At 34.4% G+C, this 26652-nt stretch overlaps 2 protein-coding genes across 3 annotated transcripts in view; both read right to left on the minus strand.

Moving 5' to 3' along the window:
* FHL5 (four and a half LIM domains 5) overlaps positions 1–15330 on the minus strand; it is a 37517-nt gene extending 22187 nt beyond the window's left edge. The window contains exons 1-2 of one of the 2 annotated variants that reach the window (XM_079148665.1): positions 15118–15330; positions 2104–2184 (exon numbers count right to left, since the gene is read on the minus strand). The gene's annotated coding sequence lies outside the window, so the exon portion shown is untranslated. The remainder of the gene's footprint in view (positions 1–2103; positions 2185–15117) is intronic. The other variant, XM_079148664.1, reaches the window with a different exon arrangement.
* A 6015-nt stretch (positions 15331–21345) lies between these two features.
* Positions 21346–26652, minus strand: part of UFL1 (UFM1 specific ligase 1) — a 31753-nt gene continuing 26446 nt past the window's right edge. The window contains exons 16-19 of the mRNA XM_079147124.1: positions 25155–25235; positions 24750–24835; positions 24036–24216; positions 21346–23310 (exon numbers count right to left, since the gene is read on the minus strand). Of these exons, the coding sequence (XP_079003250.1) occupies positions 23095–23310; positions 24036–24216; positions 24750–24835; positions 25155–25235 (564 nt within the window). The 3' untranslated portion in view covers positions 21346–23094. The remainder of the gene's footprint in view (positions 23311–24035; positions 24217–24749; positions 24836–25154; positions 25236–26652) is intronic.

A 26652-nucleotide genomic window follows, 5' to 3' on the forward strand; every position in this document is an offset into this window, starting at 1 on the left:
TATGCCTTTGCACCATCACACAAAACTTTCCTTCTGTCTGTAATGCACTTCTTGTTGCCCATCTACCTTGACCGACCTGATGTTTTTCCTCATCAATCAAGGTTCAGTTATAAATCCTTTTCTTTGTAGCAGTTTCATATTTCCCAGGACACAGTAAATGCTCATGGTTAAGTTGATCTGTCTTTTGCTGTATTTTGTTACGGTTGTTTTGTTCTATGTGTGTCTCTTTCACTGAATTGTTAGCTCTCAAGGGTAAGGACATCACCTACTTTGTGTATTTTAGGAGGAGTAGCAGGATCTCAGTAAAGTTTTGTAACTGGATAATACATTCATAGAAAACTTGAAGTCCAAGACCAGTACTAATAAAAGCACACATACAAAGGGGATTTTATCAATAGAATTAAAGATAAAGGCTTGGATATAAAAGAATTAAAAATTTGCATGCTGTGTGTTCACTGGAATATTGAATAAATTCACACACACTATATGTATGGCAAATACGTCAAAGGACTGAGAAGAAAGGTTAGAGAACAGCAGGTAAAGTCGCAGGGTCTGTCAAGGTGGGAAGGATTCCTTTACCAGCCTTGAAGTGTGACTGAAGAAGACAGCTCAAGTCCTGAACACCAGCTGAAGAAGATAACTTAAAAAGCCAGCAGAAGTAGTCTGTTGCTCTGTTTATATTATTAACAGGATTTTTTCTCAACTTGGGGCTCCAGTAAACTTCAGTTAAACAGTTTTTGAAGTGCTTGCCTAGACCCTTCGATTCTCTGTTGGAAGTGGCACTGGCCTTCCAGGTCTGCACACATGGCTTTGGAGACTACTGTGTCTTTATTGACTGACAAGGACAGTGTCCTCTGGAGTTCACGGTGTTAGCTCCAATGTTGTTGATGTAATGAGTAGCCAGATTTGACTGTATTTTGGGGAGTTAAAAGACATACACGCTGAAAGTAAATCCTCCACATTCATTACTAGTCTGTGTAAGACAAGCCAGAGGGAATAAGCAGGTTCTGAGGCAGAAAAATGTAAAATTTGCATACGTCAAAAGTATGACGGAGTTATAATAACTAGTAAATAGGTTCTACTTCTAGGTTTCCCTTGCTTCTTTTATTCTGGTTCTGAGGATGAGGTTCAGTGGAGCCGAATGTACCTCCTTATTTATTTTTTGCTGATAACCAAAGACTGAGAAAAGTACTGGGCTAGAAATCAGAAACTGTAGATTCTTGCACCCATTGCTTCAGCATTAGCATATAATTTGCCCTGTTTTCGAAGCCATTTAACTTTTCTGGCCCCTATTTTTTTAAGTATAAAATAAGAACTGCATTAGTTGCTCGTGGGCGAACTCTAGGATAAAGTGGGATGTAAGAAAGGAAAAGTCAAGGTAAATAGGCCATAGGAATACTCAGCTTGATGGAAAATGAGCAATGTTAACTGTAGTTCACATTTTGAAGAAGGAGGCTATTTTCTTCCCACTTCAAATGCTACTTTTTTAAAAATTCAACAAACAATCTTAAAAATAACTAAAGCTATAACTTCAGGTCATCAATCAAAAATAACCTAAAACAAGCATCATAGAATTGTGGTGGAATGTTTGATATTAGTCTCTCGGGATATACTTGCAAGCCCAGTTTGTTGGAAGCTCAATGTCTTGTGTGGAGAGGTCGAACACAAATTCTCCTGAGAGCTGTCGAACTACTCTCCCATGAAATGAAACAGCTGACTAGAGCTTTCCATCTGGTTAATTTGTTCTTTGGATACCAACAAAGAAAAAAAAAAAAAAACACACTTCACATGATTTCTTTTGGAGATATTACTTTCCTAAGCATGCAATTATGATAGCTATTACTGAAAATAGAGGTAAATATAGTTCCTAATAAGGCATAAATGGAGCAATATTTCATAAAAAATTTTGTTCTTTAAAAAATCAAACAGTAGGATTCTTTAAAAATACAGACAATACTATCCTTGATATTTTTTTTTCCTCACTGAAGTATAAGCAACTTTTTAAGACAAAAATATTCTTGTCCTTAAGGATGAACTGGCTAATCTAGATCTCTGCCTATCCAGATCTCAACTTCCTGCTATTGAACCCATCATTACACTTGCCTCTATTTTGATCCCAAAGTCACTTCAGAAGATATGTCTTGAGTCTGCCCTTCTACTCTCTGAAGTCTTGCGCTATAATTCCTGTAAAAGGAGTTTGGGAAGAGCATATTCAATCCTACTTTGTCTCAGGTTTTCACAAAACTTGTTTGAGGATTTGATTGGGTGCTTGGGTTTGGTGTAGATAAGAACTGAACTCTCAGAGAAAATTTATCTAACAGTTTTTCACATAGGCTCAGCATCTGGTAGGAGTAGCATATGAATCTCCAATCAACTCTGTTTCCTGGAGATGGACCTTGAGGACATTATAGATCTAATACAAATCAGCAAGTATTCTTCTCCCCGTGCCCCTGTGAATATTTGACAAGTCCTCTATGAAGCTCCTCAGAGTTATTAATTGTGACAGGAGTTTTGCTTGTTTTTGATCTTCTGCTCTGCTTAGAGATCCCTTCATCTTGTTCAACTATTCCCAGAGCCTGGACGCTAGGAACTGTTCTCTGCAGTGGGGCGAGGGCTCCGTTCCTCTGACTGTGTAGCATTGATTTAACCTAATTTCCCGTGCATGTATCGACACACGCAAGCTGATCTAGCAGAGTGTGAACTGCCATTGTGGAAACTGAGACTACCGAGGAAGCTCCAAACCTACACTCCAGGCCACGTCTATCACACACGTCAATCAGCTGAAAAATCTCAGAGCTTACTATTTGGTGGTTAAGATCACATGAAAGAATTGCCACAGTCTGGTGAAATGCTCATTACCAGAAAGAAAGACAATGTCTTTGTTTAATTATTTTCCACTCTTGAATCTGATCTACTGAACTATAGAGAGATTATGAGTTTATCGGTATAAGACCAAGATGGCTATTATTTTCCTGGATGTTTTAAAATAAACAAATTTCCTTCAACAACCAGTGATGAGAAAAAAAAAAAAAATCAATCTTAAGCAATTAAATCACCTTCAATGGATGACAGCTATATTCAACTTAAACAGTTGCTTGAGGGGTTTGGTTAATTACCCTTCTTCCAGGAATTTAGAGGAACTTTGCAGAGTGCTCTAGTTGATATATCTGTACAATGTATAACCTTCAAAAACTAAAAGCATATACTGCTCATAATGTATAAGAAGTAACAAAAATATTTTCTATGATTTTCTTTTAAACAAATATATTTTTAAATATAATGAACAGTTTCTATTCTGTTAATGTAAGGATAGCATTGGAAATTGCCCAATAAAATGAAGAATGTACTTAATTTATACCAATTTATGATGATAGATCAGATAATATATTCTTTATCTAATAGAGCTATAAAGCAGATTTGTAAAATCCATGATTTACCTACATGATGACTTCAGCTAAAAAAAATTAGAAAGAACTTTCAGCCATTCAACTAAAAGCAATAAATAAGATTTCACCATCACATAATTCTTTCCTGAGCTTATACCAGACTAACTATATAACATACTGGCTTTCATGTATTCTGGCAGTAGTGTGTATTAGATTCTGTTGGTTTATGATCGTCTTAAAATTCATAAAACATAAGGATGAGAGAAGAGCTCATTTCTGGGCCTTCTGAAGTAAGAAGAGCCTATTAACATGCTAACCTTTTAAAACTTGAAGATATATGAGGGCATAGTCAGAAACTATTATTTGTAACATGTTTAATGAAAACCTTTCATGTTTCTCTTAAATATGTTTTGAATTTTACCTCCTATCATGAATCTTTTGGAGTGTGGTGTATTCCCTTACCACCAAAATGAGTGCTCGCTGAGATCTCCCTCGTTTCTGTACTCCAGTTGGAGTCACCAGTACCCAACTCTTATTGGGTAATCTCTGAAAACGTTTTGAGTAAAACTGATAGTAATTTGTAAAGGATCCTTACTTTAGTGAAAGTGACTATGGGGCTGGGGAATAGCTCAGTTGGTAGAATGCTTGCCTAGCATGCACAGGGCCCTGGGTTCAATCCCCAGCACCAAAAGAAAAAAAGAAAGAAAGAAAGTGACTATGGCTCAAAGCCCCAAACCATCTTCAGTCAGTCTTGGGGTGTTCCATTGGGGGTAATGTCCTGATTTCCTCCTATTTAAAAGATGCTGACATAAGAGCATAGTGAGCAACCTTTCTTGATTTTTTGTCTCCAGATACTTTGTTTCTCTTCCTCCAAGAAGTCTCTGGACTGCATTGTTTCTTTTCCTCCAGGTTGGTAGGCCTAATCAAGGGATACCAGTATTTTATATATTTGCAAGTCTGCCAGCAGTTTAGCTGATGGGTCTCAGTAAGGAGTATAATTTTACCCTCTCTTTACATCTGTTAAAATCCATTTCCAAAAACAGTGGTCTTATGGGAAGTTATACTCCATTTATGTATACTATGTCAAAATATACTCTAATGGCATGTGTACCTAAAAAGAAAAAAAAATTTAAAAAAGTGATCATTGCAGTTTAGACTCTCATGAGTCTGCAGAGGGCTGGGAGAGTAGGGCTAGGTTTTGATAACTGGAGCCCTCTCCTTGGTCCTTTACAGACCTGGGGAGGATTCAACCCTGGCACTTCTCTTGGCCCAGCAGCCCATCTCCAAGAACTGTCATAGGTGTACGTACCGCCTGTCATATTGTTGAAGTTTCAAATCTTCCTGCAAATTCTTAACTCTCAGTTGATAGTTCTCATAATTTTGGGAGGTCATAGTAATCCTTTATAAAATCACTCCTTTATCAGCATCCCACTAGGCATTTTGACAATACATATCTTGGCAAAATCCAAATATGTGTATGATTGTTAATTAGCTTAATTTAATATTTCACATTGTATTCATAAATCACACCATCACTTTGTATTTGATAAACATAATTATTATTCATCACTTTATAATAAAATTATAACTAGGCATCTTTGGAATAAAAAAATACATGTATGGCATGACATTTATAATCAACTTGCAAGGTAGATGTTGTAAGTGATATTTGTAGATGATACTTTAGAGGGAATGAGAAAATACATGTCAAACTATCTTAAAAATTATTAGGAGTCATACAAATATGAACATAACTGAGGAAGAAAGTGTGTAGGAAATAACGATAGATAGAAAATGACAAAAAAAGACTATATTTAATTTGTTATCCTAATAGTTATATAACTTGTAGTATTGATCAAAACCCAACTTGGCTTCCCATCAACCCACATTTAATTTAAAAATACCTAGAGTTACTCTCAAGGGAACAATAAGAGAGTGATGAAGAGACAGGGAAGGCAGCAGAATTTTTTACTGAATGGGATTTTGTACCTTTGAAATGTAGCAAATGTAGGAAATACCTATTTTAAAAATGAAATCGAACCTTAATATATGTCTGTACACATGGAATCTCCTATTCTTGATCAAAGAATGTAAGAACCAGAGAGAAATCAGTTTCAAGTTCTCATTGTACAGGTATGGAAACTAAGTTCCAAGGAAGGTATTTGTACAACTAGTCTTTCTTTCCTCGACAGTTAGGAAAATTGGAGCTCATCAACCAAATAAAATTTTGCAAATATTTAATAGAAAATCCCCACATTACTAATTCAAATGAATTATAGCAAGCTTCTTTTTTTTATTATGTTTGCAATGAGTGATCTATTTAGGACCAGGTACAGATTATCTTTAAGATCAGCCAAAATTAGATGCTGGTTTAGTGACCCATATAAAGACAATCTTATATTTGTCACTATTTCGGTCATTTTGCTCAACTAATTTCTAAGCCCTGCTCTGTATGACCTCATTTTGTCAAATAAAAGAAAGGATCTGCTCTGCAACAAATAGTTGTACAACTAATCCAGTCATTGGAAAAAGGAGGAAGAGAAGAAGTATGAGAAAGAGGGAGGAGAGGAGCCAGGGAAGAGTTGAGGGGACAATTGTAGGAAAACTCAGGAGAAAGGAATCCTCCATGGACGTGGAGTAAGGAATCTATCTAGTCATAAAGTCTCTTAGTGCTCAGTCATCTTATTATTTTTCCTTCCTTTAAAAAACACGCTTGTGATCCAAACTCATCTTCACAGAACCACTAAATTCAGGAGTTGGGAGGGGTTTTTGAAATCCCTACTTTGTTCTTTAGCTTGTTCTTCCCATCAAACAAAAATCAGAAAAACTGAGTTTAGAGGGGCATATTGATACTTTTTTTTCTTTCTTTCTTTTTCTTTTTCTTTTTTTTTTTTAACCGGCTAAGTAGTTAGTAAATATGCTCCAGCCAGAATTCAGGTTTCTCAGCATCTGCTAGAAACAATTTTTGTTTGGTTTGGTTTTTCCATAAAGAAATGGGCAAAAAACTTGATTGTCATGTTTTTTTGAAAATAAACAAACAAGAAAATAAATGAATGTCCTCTTATTTGCGTCTGTCACTCCATGTTTTAATTACTGTGCAGGTAATAGCTTCATATGCATAATCAGAGAGGTTCATGCATGTCCGAAGCCAAGCTGCCTGTGTCTGTACAAAAGGAAACAATTATCTTCAAAGGAGGTACAGGTCCCTCCAACATTCAAGGAAGCTCAATTTTTATTTGTTTTTGTTTATTATAGTTATTATTGGATTACTATGGAGGTTGGAATGAAAATCTAAAACCAGATTTGGCTATATTTTCTGGATCCTCACTTTAAAAAACGAGGTAGTGTTGTGTGCATATGAGATGAATGTGTGGTATGTGTGTGGAGAAGTGTTGAATTGGGGTTGGAAGGTGGAGGCTGATATCCAGATTTTTTCAGTTTTTATACTTAAAACAAAAATAATCTACCTCCTACCTGAATGTGATTTAAAGAGATACAAGGCAGAGCTGTATCCTGTAGTTTGGTGATAATATGAACCAATCATTATAACTTATTCTTTGGAGGGTTTAAAATTTGTTGGTCATAGTGATGGTGAGGAGGATTATTCAATATTTAAAGCCAGCTTTAAGTTTTATTTGTTCTCGGTCTCAAAGACTTAGGCAAAGTTTGTTCTTAGCACATTTCAAATGAAAATGATTGTAGGGAAAGTACTTGCAACCCTCATTCAGTAGTTGTATGTTTAGTGCTTTGGAAACAGACCAAGTTGATAATAAGTTTTTTTTTTTTTTTTCCTCCCAGTAATTCTGTATATATAAAAAAGGGGAGGATCTATTACCATTCCCATGGAAGCCAAATGTTCATATTAGTTGATAAATATTGGTTACAGTTTGGTATAATTTTAGTTTCCATTCTAAACATTATTTAACATGTGAATTCTTAAAGCATTCCCAAGGGTCACACAAACACAGCAGGAACCTTCCTGTTTTGTTCAGGGTTGTGTCCCTGACTCCTGAAACAAAGTCTATCACAAACATGTCAAATGAATGCAGAATAAACAAGTCAGATTTTCAGCTATAGACAGTTTTACAACTAAATAGCCACTCCACTCCTGGTTTATTACAAAAGAAGATAATCTGGAGTCTTCAAATTATTTGGTTTTGAATCACACTGCTTTTGGTGATCTTCATAATTTGAGCTCTTTAGCATAGCACTGAAGACCTTTCACACTCTGGCATTGTACACAGTCTATCTCTATTTAAAACCAATAGTATCAAGCAGCCCTCTGAACACATACTTTCATTCTGTAGGTTTTGTTAGATCTCCTAAGGGTCAACAGTGTTTGGCAATGAGGTTAAGACTGGGTCTCTACCTATGAAAAGCTTGCATGCTTTCTCTCTCTCTCTCTCTCTCTCTCTCTCTCTCTCTCTCTCTCTCTCACACACACACACACACATCATTTCTTTCACTCCATCATTCTTCCTTCAGAATAGACCTTGGGCTCTACATTCTCACTTCTTTCCTGTCAGATAAAGAATGCAGGGGAAATCCTATGTTCACACTAGACTCCTGATGTCTGTTGTATTGCCAGCATTTGCTGAGCACTCAGTAAACATCTGTGGATGGAAGGAAGTGAGAGAAGAAAGAAGAGAGGTCATGTGGAAATGTTGGAGGAAGGTGTAGGGTGCTCTGAGAATTTCAGGAATCTTCTAAAAAACTAGGTAAAACTTCTTCTGGTTTGAGAAGAAGCTATTTACCTCTTCTCAAACTCTAGGTACAACTTCTGCATTGATAAAGAATAGTCTCTAAGAAAAAGTGTGTGCCCAGGAAATTCCTAAGCAGAGGGCATTTCCCAGTTGTGGGAGCCATTGGATTTGTGGCAAAGGGGCATGAACCGCTGGCCAGTAGTGTTACTGGAACTGTCTCAGGGACCACACCTGGAAGGCAGCTTCTAGTCCACACTTGAAAAACGGACGGATCACATTTAAACTATTTTTACATGTCAGAGCTTTTAAAGCTGTAAATACATTAGCTTATTTATTTATTTTTTTTCTTTTTGGTCAACTGAAGACCACACTGCAAAGAAAAAGCTATGACATATTCCATGAACTAAAATTTCTCTTGCTTGGCATTTCAACAATTTTCATGGATGACTTACATTTAAAATAGACCAAGAATGTTTTTTTTTTTTTTTTTAATCAAAGATCATATGAGAGAAACTCACTCTCTTGGATTCTGTGCTTGCCTTTTTTAGGAATTTCTCTCTTCAAAAGTATTGAGGGTAAAATACCTCCCTCTCCTTAGGCTCACTCATTGTATTCTACCTCAAGAGTCACTTCACTGATAACTGAGCAAAGGGACACTCTCAAGTGGAGCCCATGTTCTTTCCCTCACTCTGTTGGAAATGTCAATGCATATACCTTGCTTTGCAGATCTCCCTGGAGGGAGCCCTTGCAACTGCCTCACCTCAAGAAGAGACTGAGGTGCTCACACCCTCACTCCCACCAGGAAGATGCTCAACTATGCAACTTTTGTTTCCCTTTCCAGTTTTAACAATAATGAAACTTATAACAAATTGATGTCTATTTCTCAATGGTTCTGGAATTCTGAAAGAAGATGTACATGATTACATGGAATTTAAAACTCTACTCATATATAACAATAATGAATATATGTGGATATATATAATGAATATATAAATGGCTATATAAACTTTTATTAACCATAATATTAAATATTAAATTAAAATATGATCTTTTCTCTGATTATGCTAGTTATCATAGTTTAAAAAGCAACTTAACAAAACCAAGATGAATGAATGGATAGCATTATGTGTAAACTCTTGAATCTATCAAAAAACAAAACAAAAACTCCAAACAAAACAATAAATATTCCAATTATCTTGAGTGGAATAACTATTAATTCATATTTTAAATTTTTTGAAATTTTATTGGTTACCAATTTTTCTTTAGATTACAGTTTATTAGCGTTTTAGATTTTAAATATCAATTTCCCAGGTAGAAGTCTGATAATGGTAGATATTTATTTCTATTAATCGATTTTTCTCAGATCCTTTGGTGTCTAAGTAAATAATATCATAATTTAAGAACTAATATGCATTTTAGTAAGGATTTATGGTTGATAAAGTGCTTTTCTGTATCTTTTCTAGATCAGAATTTTCTTTATTTTTATTTAAGAAAATTTTCAGCATCTAATGAAAGCTGTTTACCTCTTTTAAAAACACATGAATATGCTCCTGTTCACAGAAGTTTCTCAAGCTCTGGAAGGCAGGGTTCTTGAAACCAAGCTCTGGGACAGAGGTCTTCCACTGAAGCCCAGGAGCCAAATATAACCAATGCCTGTTTTTGAAGGGCCAGGGACCTAAACATAGCTTTTACATTTTTAAACAATAGAAAATAATATCAAATAAATAATAATATTTTGACACATGCAATAAAATAAATTTCAAATTTTGATGTCCATAGATAAGATTCTATTGGAACACAGCCACACTTATTCATCAGAGACTGTCTATGACTACTTTGCTTCTACAACAGTAGGCATGAGTAGTTCTGAAGTCCAAAATATTTACTATGTGTCTTTACTGAATATTTGCTGATCTGTAATCTAAAGTTAGTTTCAAAATACATATTGTGCTTTTGACTATATATCTCTGGTGTTTGCTGAAGTGTGCGTTAAGTTTAATTAGGATTTACTAAATGACTAGATTTACTAAATCTTACAAGTCATAAAAAATGGAGTTTGGAATAGTATTAATAGAACGGTGGAATACTTAAAACATTGCTTTAAGTTAAAAAAGTATGAAATAGAATAATCAGTGTGATCTCAGTTATCTAAAAATTTTTAAAAAGTATAAAACAGGTTTAGAAGAAAATATGCTCAATGTTAAGCCTCTTGATTGAGGTTATGGAGTTCTTTTGAGTTTTAATTTTCAATTCTTTCTAAATTGTGCATTCTAATATATCACTTTGATAAAAAGGAAGATATCAAATAAAATTAGATTCTTTAATTAAAAAATTATTGGTCAAAGGTTAGAATCTTCAGAGATTGTATAATTATAAAAATGTTCAAGGGAAGAGATAATTAGGTTTAATGTATTATGAGACAAGAAATTATTTTTAAAAATAAAATCTTAATTTAGACAGCATGACAGCTTGGTGTCAGATAATTTTATTTTTCCAAATGCAAATTACACCCATGATTCTGCTAAAGAAGTGTTGATCTTTATGTGAAGAAAAATTCTTAGACGAAATTTGAGACATTCTTATTTTATACTGAGAGACATTTGGTTAAAATTTGTGATGGACAACTCCTGTCCATAGGAACCTCTTCGATGATAATTAGCACAATGTAGTTTCATGATGTGGAAAAAATTGAACACCTTCACTGATTTTTCTATAGATCTATATTAGTTTGATCTAGGGATAAATAAGTGAATTAATATATGAATGAAAGAATATGTATGAATTTTTGGCTGTGTCGAAAAATGATAAGTAGTTTGATACCTTGGCCAATAGGACTACTAGTACTTTAAAAAGTATTAGGAGTCTTGTTACTTAAATTATTTTATGAAGAATTTTAAGAGATTAGTAAGGAAGACAAAATCAAACTGGAAAACAAGAGCCCTAGAAGTCTGTTTCTCCATTCCACTTGTGTGCTACCAGTTTTAGTGTTGTAATTGCAATATTAATAAAATACATTAAGTATATTCTTAAATATTAAAAAGTGTATTCTTAAATATTAAAAATATATTAAAATTAATATTTAAAAGTATATATTAAAAAGTATACTCTTAAATAATGTGAGGGGAGAAATTTCAAAATAACAATGAGAAATAAACTAAGGATTTGAAGAGTCCTGTTCTGGCAAAATTAATAAGCAAAAAAAACCCCTCAAAACTTTGTTCAAAATCAATTTAGATGTTCTAGTAGAGACAGAATTATGAGAAGAATTTGAGAAGGAAAAATAAAAATGTCTAGTTTTCCTGTTACCCTACAATAAAGTTCTACCAGAAGTTTTATTTAATGGAGTGAACTAACTTGCCCAAGTACTCAGCACAGACCACACTTTAAAACCTTGACTCTTCTAGATACCACACTGCTGATCTCACATTACGATCCAGCCTTCCTTGTTCCTTTAATGGATTTAAAACTTCCTGTTGAGAGGACCCAGCATGTTACATGAATTAAAAATCCTTCAACGTTTGAATTCACCTTCTCCTCCCCAAATATCTAAACTTTCACACAGACAAGCTAATTGCCCTGATAAAACAAGAAACCCAAATTATGCTCAAAGAATAGCCATTTTCGTGCCACACACAGTGTTTTTAGTCTCCTTCAGTATCCTAATACTAGTGGAATAAATGAAGATATCCCATTTATATGTATACACATGTAAATCTATATATTTGTTAGGTTAGGTGTTTAATTTTTTTTCCCATTGGACTCAGTCTAACACAGAGCACTTGGAGAGAAAATCAACCTATTCTAAACATTACTTCCTTTTAAAAAACCAAACAGATCTTAAAGCTTTTTGTTCTAGTCTCTATTTCCCATTTTAGAGGACTTTAAAAATGTGTTTAGAATGCATTCATTCTTTATCGATCACCCATGCCTTGCAAAGGAGTATGTAGGATGCTGGGAATTTAATGGTAATTGTCACAGTCCCATGCTCTTATAGGATACACAAAGAAATTAGATTATAATGTGTTCAACAGGGGCACACTGGTATTATGAGAATACACAAGAATATAACCGGATGGGAGGTGGTTGTTCAGTTCTACAAGGGACTTCAGCACCTAAGCTGAGAGCTGAAAGGTGAGCGTAGTTAAGGTGAGTTAGGTTGAACTCAGTGATTTGCAGAATTATACCTAGGAAAGCCTGAGAGAAAAGAAGCATTTGCCCTGTTCTTCATTTGCTGAAGATCATTCAGTGTGGCTGAATGAAGTTGTGTGTGTGTGTGTGTGTGCGTGCACGCACATGCACAAGTGCATACATTTATTAGTCAAGTAGTAACAGTTAAAAAAATGTAAAGGCTAAATTATGCAGTCTTGATTTGTAATAATAGTAACTAGCACTAAAATAGCACTTGGTGCCAGGCACTACTGTAAATAATTTTAATATCAGTATATTCATTTGTCACATCAAACTTAAGAGGTACACCATTGTGATCTCCATTTTATAGACAAAGAAAACCAGGCACACAGAGGCTAAATGACTTCTCTAAGTTCTCTGAAGTTATAGGTGGCATAACTGTCATTTGAACTTCAGCCAGTCTTGTACAAAATAGCATATCCTAAATCCTTGCTCCTCATGTAGTCCATGAACCCATAGTATTATCACCACCTAGGATCTTATTAGAAACTCAAGAGCTCAGACACATACCCAGATCTACAAAACTAGAATTTGCATTTTAACAAAAAAATCAGGAAATGATTCTGAGCACCTTAAATTTTGATGAGATTTGGGGTAAGCCACTGTATTGCTTCTCTGAGAATGAATTCCCTGAGAAGGAATTTGGGTGCTATATATATTTATTATGGAAGGTACAGTGGAAGAGAGCGATTCTAGAGGCAGAAGACCGGTTTAAAGACTTCTGTTAACCGAGTGAAAGAAGATGGCAGGGTGAAATAGGGTGCTGGTAGAGACGAAGGAAGTAGGTGAATTTCAGAGATAACAATGACAGAACTTGGATTTATATTTGGCATATGAATTAAAAAAGGAAGAAGTTAATTCATCCACAGTTTCTGGCCTGAGTGATTGATTGGATGCTGTGTCATTTATTGTATGAGGGCATAAATGAAGGGAGAAGAGAGGGAAGCGAAAGAAATGACTAGTTTACCTTTAGATTATGATGAGTATTGAGAGTATTGTGAGACAGTCAAGCAGAGCTGTTTAGCCAGGGCCAAAGGGACAGGGGAGGGAAATCATAAATAACATGGGCATTTTGGAAAGCATTCCAGGGCAAAGTCTATGTGCAAATTTTTTACTGGTTTGCCCTTCATGTCCCTCCCCACCATTGTGTTCATTCCCCTCCCTGCCCTGGGGGAAAAGTTCATTGATTCTATCAGATTCTTAAGGGGATCTATGATACCAACTTGGTCTGATGTAGATAGATAAATGCTCAAGTCGGTCATTCGGAGAGGACTGGAGGTGTTTTGATAGGAAAGAAGGAGTCCTCTCCCTTTTCTCCCCTTCCTTCTCTTCAAAATCTCATATAAAGTACTAAAAGGTAAGAAAAATGATGACAACCAGAAAGGAAAAAAGGTAATTATAAGAATAGGGAAATACAAACTTGTTTAACTGACATCTGATTAGAATTCCCTGTGAGCCCTAGAATTTGGTTTTTATTTCAAAAGTGATCACAATTCCTAGACTGAAAACAAACATACAAACCAAACAAACAAACAAACAAACAAACAAAAAATCAGAACTTCTCTAAAATGTTCTACATAGACACTTATTTTCAATGTTATAAGAAAAATTTCTAGGCTTGCCTAAGAAACCCAAATTAATCCAGTTTTACTCAAAATGTTGTTGGCAAGTATAATAAACACAAGAGGTAAGCTTGTCAGTGAGGTGCTGTTACATTGAAACACAAATCTGCCACTCTTGTTTAGGTAGAACAGTCCTAGAATTGGCATAAAGGCAAGGCAGAACACATGTAGAAAACAGGCATCAAAGTTTTCCTTTCCCTTCAAGCAATTTTGGATCATGGCTTCAGGCATATATCATAACACATATGTTAAGAAATCTCTTCTATGATACTTGTTTACAATATTTGTTATATTTTAATCCATATACTTTGCTAGTAAAAGTAATTTACACATGACAGCATCGCAGATGCGAAATGATAGCCAACAGGATGTGAGGATTTTCTTACATTTTATGTATAAGAATTACACATTTTATTAATGATTCCTTTCAGTTTTCACAGTTCTGAAATCCAAACTGACAACCGAGAAGCTGCATTTGGTTTTCAAATGGATGACAGGCACCAAAGAAAGCATATCCGAAATAACGAGAGGAAGCTTAGAAACAAAAGGGATGCATGTGTTCTGCCTAAATAATGCTATCTCAGTTTTAAATAGAAGCATTTTACATTAATGGGGTGCATTACATATCTGTATGGTGTGGCACAGATATTTTCATTAAGTTTTAGGAGCCTGAGATTATGAATTGTTATATGCCTGTTTCTGAAAACGAGGCAGATTTTTCTTGAAAATAGCAAGAATCTCATTAACTCCTTTTACTTAAAAGTCCATAAGCGACTTTAAAATATACTCTGGAAATATAAATTCAGTAACAAAATATCTGCAGTGATAATGCTATTTATTAAAAAAAACAAAAACAAAACTAAGCCAAATAAAACCCAGAATTTCCTCTCTCCCCATTTTTTCCACAGTGAAACTATGCCCATGTATGAAGGCAAATAAAAAACTCAGAAGTCACCTCCAGAGTTATCTGCCCCTCTGCTGCCTCCATACTTAACACTATCAAAATGAGACGTCTGGACAGCTCAGTTATATTCAATTCAGTAACTGTTGGTTCAAACAGTTAAGAAACTACAAGTACATACTTACTAGATGAATAAAAGTTTTCTCTTAAGCAGTCACTGGAAAGTTTATAAAAATCTCTCATCCTTCAAAAAATTCAAGAAGTCAAAACACAACAAAAACCAAACACAAAGGAAATAGTAGGGGGTGAAAACTCACTTTTTCTTAAAGCAGCTTCTTCGTGTGACTTAAAAGAGCATGAAAGGAGAATATATAATGATTTCTTTTCCCTTCGAATGCATATATCAACTCCAAAAGGAACAGAGGGGCCACCAGCACTGAAGATCCCGCCCAACTGCAGCTTTTTTAAGTTTGTGGGAAAAATAGGATCCCTGTGTTTCCTCCAATCTTTGTGAGATGCACAAAGCTGACTCCTACTGGACTGAAAAATTACTCCTTGTCAATTTGTACTTAAAATTACAAGTAACCGATTCTCTGCAGGATATCCTTAAAGGGAAATTCTGCCAGGATTAGTATTTGAAATATCTGGATGGGCTCCAAGAAGTTTAAAATATACAACATTCATATGAACACTTACACACTTGAGAAATGTCCAAGGACTATGATAATTGAGGGCCTATAAAAATCCTCTGACAAGATGATTTTTTTTTCTGTTTCTTGATTAATCTGTGTTATTTCAAATTAGGTGCCCTCAAAAGCTCATGTGTAAGACAACGCAGGCAAGTTTAGAGATGAAATGATTGGATTATAAGAGACTTAACCTACACAGTGCATTAAACCCCTGATAGGGATTAACTTGAGTGGTAATGGTGGACAGGTAGGGCATGGCTGAGGAGGTTGGTCCCTGGGGTGTGCCTTTGGTTTATATTTTGTTTTTGTTTATGTTAAGCACCCTTCCACCATGAAGTTCTGCCTCCTCTCAGACCCAGAGGAATGGAGTTGGTCATCTATGAATTGAGACCCCTGAAACTGTGAGCCCCAAAATAAACTTTTCCTTCTCTAATTGTTCTTGCTAGGTCTTTTGGTCACAGCAATGAAAAAGCTGACTAAAAATCTATTTGGGTTTTGTTTTTTGGTGGCTGTCAGAACCTTCCTTTTAGGTTAGAAATGGTTGAATCTTTTCTGTTGAACTATCTGGAAGACATAATGTGTCTATGTTCTCACCTGTGTAATTCTTGGTAGCTGAGAGATTCGTCCTGGCTTGTGGCCTCTATCACTTCTTTCTTGGGAAATTTGGGAACTTTGAACCCTGACTTTGATTTGAATGCGAGGTAGTTGCCTGCTTTCTGCACCTGCAGCATGTACTCTTGCCTACCTGCTTATGAGTTGACAACTATTGTTATGTCATATCCATGTCTGTGTGACTTCATTTAAAGACAAACTCATCTGGTCTTTTGAAATCTTCAATTCAAAACATAAAAAGTAGCTGGAGATGTCAAGAGCTTGATCTGAAGAAAGGTTTGAGAAGTAATTCACACCAGGAAGAAGGTGGGATGACTGAGGAAATACTCTGCCTTAACGCCATTTATTCCCAGATGATGCTTAAAGTATGTTCTAAGTACTAAAGCATGTTAACATTTCCTGAGGTCATCTCAGCTGCCTACAATAAAACATTTAGGGAAATGCAGGGCCAATTAGAACTATGCTTTGTTATTTACCTGACTTTGATGATTAAGACATTATGAAAATGAAAACATGATTAGCAATAAATTCCAATTGAGTAAAAGGACCCAAGTACATTTCATTAGTAACTGATCTTCATCCAAAGATGCCACTGCTAAACAGGCATTATTTTTCTCCTCTTGTAGGCAAGGAAGCAAAGTCTTAGAGATGTAAAAGTTCATATGTCCCCACTAGTTATGGTTCACTGTCCTGGTTTATACACGTGCTTCCTCAGAGGGATATCTACACTCACTGATTCTGAAAGAATGGACATTTTTTTAAGCTGTCTGTTTTATCTCAACTCCCTAAGGTTTCCCTCCCAGTAATGGGAACAAAGCCCTTAAAGCTGTTCCAGGAAACAGCCCCAAACAGAGAGTAAAAGAGTAAATTGAGCCTGATAGCCAGATAGTGCTCAAACAGTAGGATTACCAGAAACTATTGACCAGAATCTACAGCCTGTTGTAAAACATTGTGAAACATGTTGTCAGCAAACCCAGACCCCCTTTCAAATTTCCTGGCAGCTTTGTTCCCCCTTTTCCCCCTTTCATGTGTGACCCCTCCCGATGTGTGGTTTCTGCCTTTATAAACCTACAAGATTTTCTGCTAGGGACTCGACTCCTGGAGTTGGGTCCCAGCGCGCTGGAATAAACACCTCTTGCGGTTTGCATCAAGTGACGCCTCCTGCGGTTGATTGGGGTTGCCATCCATCCATGGGACAGAGTTGGGGTTTCCTTTTTGGGGGGCCTTACAATTCAACTTTTTAATCTCCTGTTTGTCTTCAATTACTGAAATTTGTCTTTCACTTGCACCACTTCACCAAAAATCTTCATTAAGATCAGAGACAATTAATAACCAGCACAGTCTTTAATCATATAAATAATTTCTCATCTCTGGCCATGTCTTTTTTTTTTTTTTTTTTTAATTCTCTTCCCTTAGTCTCACTAAGTTATATGCTTGTGGTTTATATTCCCTCCCTTTCCTCCCCTCACTTCCCTGGAGCTTCCTCTGTTCAGTGTGCTTCTCTGCACTCTTGGTGGTGTTCCGTATCAAATAGGCACAAGTGTATTCTCATATTCTTCTTCATATTACCCAATCTCTGTTGGTTATACTTTATTAAATGGCATCTCTCAAATTTGCCCTTATTCCTGTCTGCACATTTCTTACATAGATTATTGTATTAATCCTAAAACAATTTGCATTGGCCTCACTCTATTCTCCTATTTTTTCTCTACATCTAATGATGTAGAATATTTATTTAAAAAATTTCAATTTATTGAATTATAAAAATGCTTCCTGCAGAAAATCAAACAAGAATTGAAAAAATATGTAAGGAAAGTTTAAAATGGCATGCTCTAGGAGAAAAACATAGCCAAAATATTTGCATGTCTCTGAAAAATTTTATGTATGTGTATTTATGTTAACTATACAAAGAAGTGTTTTTGTGTTTGTATAAAGGTTTATATATATATGTATAGTTTTATAGTTATACATTTATGAAATAGTTAATTAAAAAACCACCACATTGTGTGTAATTATGGGGGACAAGAAATATCTTTCCCCTTGCTAGGTTAATGGCTGAGGCCCCTGTAACAAAAGATGAATTAAAAAGAAAGAAGTATAAAAATTTATTTAAATTTTACATGATAGAGTAGCTTTCAGTAATGAAGAATTGAAGAGTTTTTGTATTTTAGGTCTAATGAAGAGTGGGTTCTTGTGAAATATGCTTGAACAAAGGGGAGGTATGAGCTAATGGTAATAAAACCATATGTTTTCTAAGGAAAACAGCAATTAAGGCCTGTTTGTCCAGATTCTTCTCGATGTCCTTGTCTTTAGAGATAAGGATGTACCTTTTCTCAAGGTACAGAGAGGGTATCTCTTGAATGAAGGTCTTATGACCTGCTTCAGGGGAGAAGGATGGGAGAAGGTGGTAGACCCTCCTGCTTCTGCAGTTTTCTTAGATGTCAAGATGCCATATTTTGGGGGAGTGAATCCTATCATTTTTCACTTAATATGATTTTCCAAATCAATAATATGTTATATTTTAAAGTGACGTGAATAATAGTTGCAATATAATGAAATATATATAATAGAATATTATAGAATATTATTTTCTCCCCTCTAGTTGTTTTCTTCAATACCAAAATTTACAGATTTAGGCAGGAAAAAGGGAGGAAGAAAAATATAGCATATTCGCTTTTGGCTTATTTACATTTATTAGGTACTACTTAAACAACCATATTTTCTACACTAGCCTTATGCCATGCCTTCAAGCACTTATCCAATATTACTTATATAACAGAGTTAGATTGAGGGCTACAAACCCAGTAGAAAATCAGTTTGATGAAGTGCTTTTACTTCTTTATATAGAATAACAAGAAACATAAAAGACAAACTATGGGACTTTTGTTTCAGCTTGACTAGTTGAATGAAGGATTTTCCTTTGATTGTTAGCATGTGAATAAACAAAAATATTTCAGTCAAGAAGACAGTTTCCTTTTTATGGGAGACAGTGTATGTATTCTTCTTCTAACAGAGAATGAGAAAAAGGCTTGTACATATTTGGTCCATGTTTTCTCAGTAAAGAAAAACATTGATTTTATAAATAATATGTGCATTTTAAAAGATTGTTAATTTATCAAATTGCCTTCCAGAATGGAAGATCACTTCCATCCAATCACCTTACTTCATTGCTAATATACTCTTTTAAAAGGTATGCATATGTTCAGGATAATGCTTAAAACCTTTTAGCTTAGTACATAGGGCATTTAATGATTCCCCTTTGGTCTCTCTTCATCTTACACTACACTTTCCCAGATTACCTTTCATATCTCCACCTTTAGGGTTCCCCAAATGTCTCATTATTCATGTTAATTCATGTTATTACTTCTGCACCTCTTTTTCCAGAAGTACCTTCCTTCCCCTTCTTCCATTCGTTCGAAGTTAATCCTACTTTTTTTCTTTCAGGACTCAGTTGTGGGGATCATATCCACATCTTTTCTTTGAAAAAGTTTTAATTTCATTTCTTTTCTCATAGCATCCTCTTTTCACTTCTGTCAAAACACTGGAAGAGTTGATTCTTGCCATCAACTTGAAAGTAAGGTATTTTAAAAATTTACATTTGTATTTCTAGTATTTAACATCATACAAGATTTCTAAATTTGGGAAGTTACTGAGCTGAGGTTTTAAATTCACCAAGTCCTCTCTTCTATTCCACCATCAACATAACCCTGTCGTTCCTGCTCCTCAAAACAAACACCAAGTTCTTATTACACTGAAAAGGCACAGAGATGCAATTAGGGGCAAGTGTGGTAAAACAAACATAACACTAGAAATGTACAGAAATTTAATACTTGTTGAAATTGTTCCTTTTTATGGTGTAAGTGGAATAATTTTTTTTCCCCTTAAAGTCTCAAGTCCGGGTTTCTTTTTTAGGATGGAATATGTCTCTTCTAGCTTCTATTTATTCTCTCATTTGCTTAGTGTGGCCCTCAAGGCAGAGCAACTTGTTATTGTAGGTCATATTAATAGCCACTTTAATAGTATTCCCAGATTTTAAAGAAAACATATATCTGAGAGAAATTTTATGTATGTTTTTATTTCACATCCCATCTCTACTGGAGAAATGTTACTGATTTTAGTGAAAGAAAGCAAAACTTCACCCTTCCACATTCACCCAACTCACCTAAGTTAGTTCTTGATAGAAAAAAAAAAAATCCCATTTGGGACTGACTTGAGTGATATTGCTGAAAAAGCAATGCATTATTCCTTTTTTTTTTAAATTTTATTTAAAAAAAAATTTTTTTTAATTGTAAACAAATGGGATACATGTTGTTTCTCTGTACATGGAGTAAAGGCATACCATTTGTGTAATCATAAATTTACATAGGGTATTGTTGTTTGATTCATTGTTATTTTTCCCTTCCCCCCACCCCTCTTTTCCCTCTATACAGACCATCCTTCCTCCATACTTGCCCCCCTCCCTAACCCTAACACTAACCCCTCCCTCCCCCCATTATGTGTCCTCATCCACTTATTAGTGATATCATTCGACCTTTTGTTTTTTGAGATTGGCTTATCTCACTTAGCATGATATTCTCCAATTTGCATTATTCCTTCTTAACCTATAGGCTGCAATGTACTCCAGATCACTGTTTCCCCTTGACCTCATTCTTGGTACTTTTTGGTCTGATTAAAGTATTTCTCTAAAATGCTCAAGGTGGCTCTATATTTAGGTTAACAGTTACTTGTATTGTTTCAATATAGTGTTAAGGTCTTTTCTCAAAATACACTGTGATTTTGCTACTATGTGTTACTGTTCATTGGATCTTTTAGATGGCCAAAGTGGGTTTCCTTTGACTCTTCAAAAACACATGGTCTGTAAATGGAACACACTAGAACACAAATACCTGGGTATGTTTTCCAATATCTCCATTGTATCTGCAATGATAGGATTTGGCATGTGAAAATATAGTTACACACTTACTGAAATCTGGCTGAGAAATAGTTTACTAAGACAAAATGGTTCATGAATAATAAACTTTCAATTACTGAAAGACAAAACTATGGAAAAATTGTGTAAGAAAATGAAAATCAAACCCTTTAATAATTATCAGAATGAGAATTCAAAATATAAACACATCACTTAGAATGCATCTATCAAATAATTTTAGTATTAATTAAAATAAATGAAGATAAAACACCATAAAATTTAATAGAATTGGCAACTTTAAATATTAACTCTGCTCATTAAGATCATAGTAGATAGACATTTAACAATTTTAACTTTATTGAAATTAGATCTTTACATACAAAATCAGTTATATAATTTTATTTACAAAACAATAAAACTTTTCTTTATTTTCTATGCAAAAATAACTTGACAAATGAAAAAAATTTTAATGCAAACAAGTTAATACAGAATATATGTTTATTTGCTTCATTAGCTCTTCTATTTTATATTCACAAATTAAGTCAGAATGATTTTATTTGCTTCATGTTCTCAACTATTAATTTCCTATGATCTATTTTGACATAAATAAGGATTACTTTGGTATTTGCTGAAAATAAATGATAAGGTCCTCAAATGCTTATTAAAAAACAAGGCTGAGTGTTCAATATTTGGAAGTTTCATAAACAAAAATAAATTAGAATCTGTAGTCACAGAGGATTTGTCATTTTCTTCCTTGTTTGTATGAAAAAATATAATAGAACAATATCCATGGGAAAACATTTTTAAATTTAATGTTATAGTCCTATCAACTTTAATAACAATGCTTAGTCAGCAATTACATTAATTGCTTTCACTCAGGATTAACACTTCTTCTAAAACAAAACAGAGGTAGTCTGATTTTTATATTTAAACATTTTAAAATATAAAGTTTCAAATGCCATAAATGGAATTCTATAAAACAGCATTTTTTCATATTTGGGATTTATTTGCTATTATATTCAAAATAACTAAATTTTAAAAAATGAATTCTAAATTGTTGCTTAAAATTTATTTGGTTGAAATGATTACTTCAAGGAATGATTTTAATTACTTTTAAATCAAAATCTTTACAAAACAAAAATATTTATTTTTTATAAGTTTTCTATTACTGGAAAAAAAGGTTCCAATGATTTAAATGCATTTACAGATCCTCTCACCACTAAAAAAGCAGCTTAACAATTTGTCACATAAATACTTACAAAGAATTAGATGTTAAAGCAGCTACTGAAATAAAAAGCAAAATTTAGAAATGTATACAGGATTAATCAAACAAACATCTTTGTATTAAATTTTTAGTCATTCCAATATAAAATGTGACATATCTACAAGCAGTCAATTTCATGTTTTTCCTTACTTTTGCCAGCAGCTTGTTTGATAACAGAGCACAGCAAAGTATAGGCTTCTCTGGTGTTCCCACCTGTAACGGCATCCCAGAAAGCTCTGTAAACTTTTATGTGGAAGGCCCTTACTACCCCAAAAAAGAGCAAGGGCTTAGTAATAAAAAATATATATTATGAAAATTTTTGCATTTGTTTTGAAACAACTCTATTAGTTTAAAATAAAAGGTGATTTTTATTTTTCACACATGAAGCCTTTATTTCCCTTTTCTCTTTTTTAAAGTGACCACATTTTAAGTTTCTGCCTAAATGCATGTAAGTATAGTGATATCACTTAAAAATCAAATAGCACAAATGAATGAGTCCTTTTCTAGAAAAATTCATTCTTTGTTTACCATCTGGAATAAACCTAAAATGTATTATTTTTTAGAATTATGTGAAAATAAAATATTTATGTGAAAAATTACACATAGAATTTATGTGAAAAGAAAAACTTCTGAGAACCCAGTTTACAAAAATTCATGTTTATAAGATTTACATTTAATACACCAGTACTATTTTGGGTGAATGGTGGGGGGGAGAGGGAGACTTCAAAGAGGAGTAATGAGTTGGCACTGTTTTTTGTAACCACTCACCTTTAAGTTTGGGGGGAAATGTTCACTATATAACAAAAGTAAATTAAGATCATTATTCTTCTGTCACTGATGATTTCCTGCATTTAAGAACAAGGTCCTTAATAGATGAAGAAAGTTCTTGAAGCTCCTTACGAGTAGCATTGGTGACATCCTGCTGTTCTTTGTCTAATTCATCACTCATGGGATCTTCTCCCTGCCCAGTCTTCTTTTGACTGACTAACTGCTTTACAACCAAACCTTGATACTTTACCAAAAGAGTATGCTGATCCTGTGAAGAAGAAGGAAAAGTTACAAACACAACTCAGTTTTCTGTGGAACACATAAAGTAGGATTTGTTTGACCAATATGCATTGAAGGTCCTCATCTTTATAAAGCCCTGGTCATGTAAGTAGAAAGCTGAATCTAGCAAGGTCCCTGCTCTCAAAGAGTTTACAGCTTATGGAAAATAAACCATGAATGTAGATCAATTTAGTACAAGTTGACTTAGCTAGGTTCACCAAAATACAGTCAAAGTGATAGGGAGGTTTAAAGAAGCCCAATTACATTTAGCTGAGGGGTGGGGATTCTCAGAAGAATTTGTACAGGACAAGCCATTTGAATTAGTCCTTGAAGGAAAGTTAACTGCTTTACAACCAAACCATGATACTTTATTAAAAAAGTATGCTGATCCTGTGATGAGAAAGGAGAAGGAAAGAGAAACTAAAATAGGAGATCTGATATTCTTGTATTTTTCCTGAAGGCTTAATTTCCAAATTCAGAACATTCTTTATATGGGTCTTAAAGGATTCCAACAGGTTCTTGAGCTATGTTAAATTGAAAAGAAGAAAAACAAAAAACCAAATAAACAATCCCCTAATTCACTGTTTACATTCTTGGAAGCAAGCAAATGATATTATGTTGGGCCTGAGTGTTGACAATGATTTACATTTATTTACTTGAACTATTCAGAATTTAAAAACTTGGAAATTTCAAATGTATTGAAAATGTTAATACCTCTGGAATTTTATTGTTAAGAAAAGCAATAATCTGTGGGACACATCTTCCAGGTGCATGGAGCATGCAGTGGGTTGAGAACTGAAACAACAGGATTGATGTGAGGTGCAGAATAAGAGCAGGGTCTTCTGTGACTTTCAGCTGTTCGGCCAGTGCTTGTCGATGCTGAAACAGTATCTGTCTAAACAAGAATTAAATCATACAAATACATAATTTAACATGTTCTTACCAATCTCAATTCTTCCCCTCTGTATTCACTTTATCACTTCTCTAGTTTAATGATCTAGTTCCATAATATTTTAAGGAATCCTTTAAATATGGAGTATATATACACAGAACCCTAACAGACATGGACAGACTAGCATACCATAAAGTTACAGAAAAAGCTCTAGAGCAGGAATGTTCGAAATACACTTTCTGTTTTAAGCTGTTGCTGATCAAACAGAATTGCACCGATTTAAATAAGATTCCTATAAGGAACATCCCAAAGTTAATAAAAAGTCTTAGGCTTAATCAACTCTGGGATTAGGAACTCTACTATGTTATCAAGAAAGTCAGATAGGAATATGTACCTATATCAAGATTTGAAATGATTGAAGATACAGTCATTTGGATACAGTTCTCTAGACCAGGTTCAGACAGTAATAATTCAAGTTCCAAATATGATATGCCTCAATTTAAGAGTATTAGTAACACAAATTAATTCAATGTTACCTTTCCCTCTTTTTGTCTCCCTTTTTCACCATAATATCACAAGTTTCTGCTGCAGAATCCAGAGAAGAAAGAAAGTCTTCTATGCTCTAAAAGACAGTTAATACCATAATTTGCTTTTATATATAGGTGCCTGAAGAAATACAGCCATTTAATACTGTTTTCTAATTTTATACTCTAAATATATAATATTTAAAAAGGTAGCTTTGGCATTCAATTAGAAATTGTGATTTAGAACTAAAAATGGTAAAAATGTTCTCAGCTTATCTCCTTCCCTCCTAAAGATGTATCTGAGGGTATAATTCTAGCTTTACAGAGTTCACAGTTTTTATGATAAAATTCTACCTAAAGATTTTTATAACATAAGACTTTAGCTGCAGTAATTAACTAGAATCAAACTTTACTTACTTTTTCATTCAGAGAGTTATGCAGTTTTGTTAGAGCTACTTTGGTTTCTTCAGACAATTTACTTAAAATTTTTTTTCTTACCTGTAGGGGGAAAAATTCTTTCAGTATTGTGCTTTTGACATGTAGCGAATGTAAGATCAAGGAAAACAAAAGAATAAAGTATATTTATTACTATAATAGAATGCTGGGTGGAATTTATTTTGTTCTTAAATTTTACATCTCAAACTGGGAATAAAGATATGATAAAAAACATTCTAAAATCAGAGCGCTAACCAATAGTCAACAAAAAGGGAAGATACAGACCTATTCCTCCCAGTCGCTCCAGTAATAAAAGAGGAAGGATGGAAAGTCATTGACCTTGTGGGAAATAGAACAGTTGGGTTAAGAGGCTCCTCTCTCTCTGGTGCCAGCTGAGAAGGGCCTAACTCCCAAGGACCAGAGCTACTGAGATCTTGTTCCATGGCTAGATTCTTTTTATGTTGTATGGTATATGGAGCTTTTCAATACTTTTATCCACATATAAACGTATCTGATGAAGTTGGTGACATTTTTGGCCAAAGTCAGTTAACTCATTTTAGCACAGAATTTCTGGAAGAGGCCTGCTGAAATGGTTTGACAGCAAGCCCTGAAGCGTACAGTATTTATGAGACGTCAGGGGAAACTTGGTGCCTCATTGGTCCCACCTCGTACTGAGCTTTCTGTGGCTCTTTAAGGACATGGAACAGGACCTCCTGTATTTCCTACAACAGAAGCTGGCATAGAAGCAGTAGAAATGAAACTATCTAGACGGTTGGCAATTTGTTGTTCAAGCTGAAGAAGGGAAGGTGGCCAGGGGTCGGAGGGAGAAAAAACTGTACCTTTGTTTGGAAAATGATCCTTCCTACGAGGGGATGTGATGTTAAACTAAAAGACATTTTAAGAACAACTCATGCCACCTATGTGGGAACAACTGCATTACTAGGGGCCATAAGTATCAGAATGATTTGGTTTAACCTAGTTCAAAGTCAGTTATATGCAGTCAATCACATGAAGATACAGTCACCTCACTCATTTTCCCTAAATCTCCACCTTTAGTGGACCAAGAAGGATAAGGAAGAGGAGGAATAGTTCTTGTTGTCAACTTAGGACAGATGACATTTTTCTTCCTCCAGGCAAATAGGAACCACAATTCTACATTACGCTGCAATAAAGGAAGACATATGTTTTTGAATTTAGTTTGAAATTAGTGTTAAAAAGAAACGGAATTAGTTTAAATATTGAAGTGAGATGGTGTCGTTAAATTAAAATTACTGTAAAGTTATAGAAATTGGTCAGAATATTAGATGGAGATGTGACATAACAATAGAAGGAAAGAAAAAGCCTTAGTTATTCCTTTTAGTAGACTGTTTACATTACCAGTCCTGCTAGTAACTATCTATACAACATTACTATAGTTGAACTAAAAGTCTTCTAGAATTTTTTCTAAAAAATTCTTTCCTGTTTTTTCTTTTCTTTTTAA

The sequence above is a fragment of the Sciurus vulgaris genome (assembly GCF_902686455.1).
Source record: "Sciurus vulgaris genome assembly, chromosome: 7".
Taxonomy (NCBI): Eukaryota; Metazoa; Chordata; class Mammalia; order Rodentia; family Sciuridae; genus Sciurus; species Sciurus vulgaris.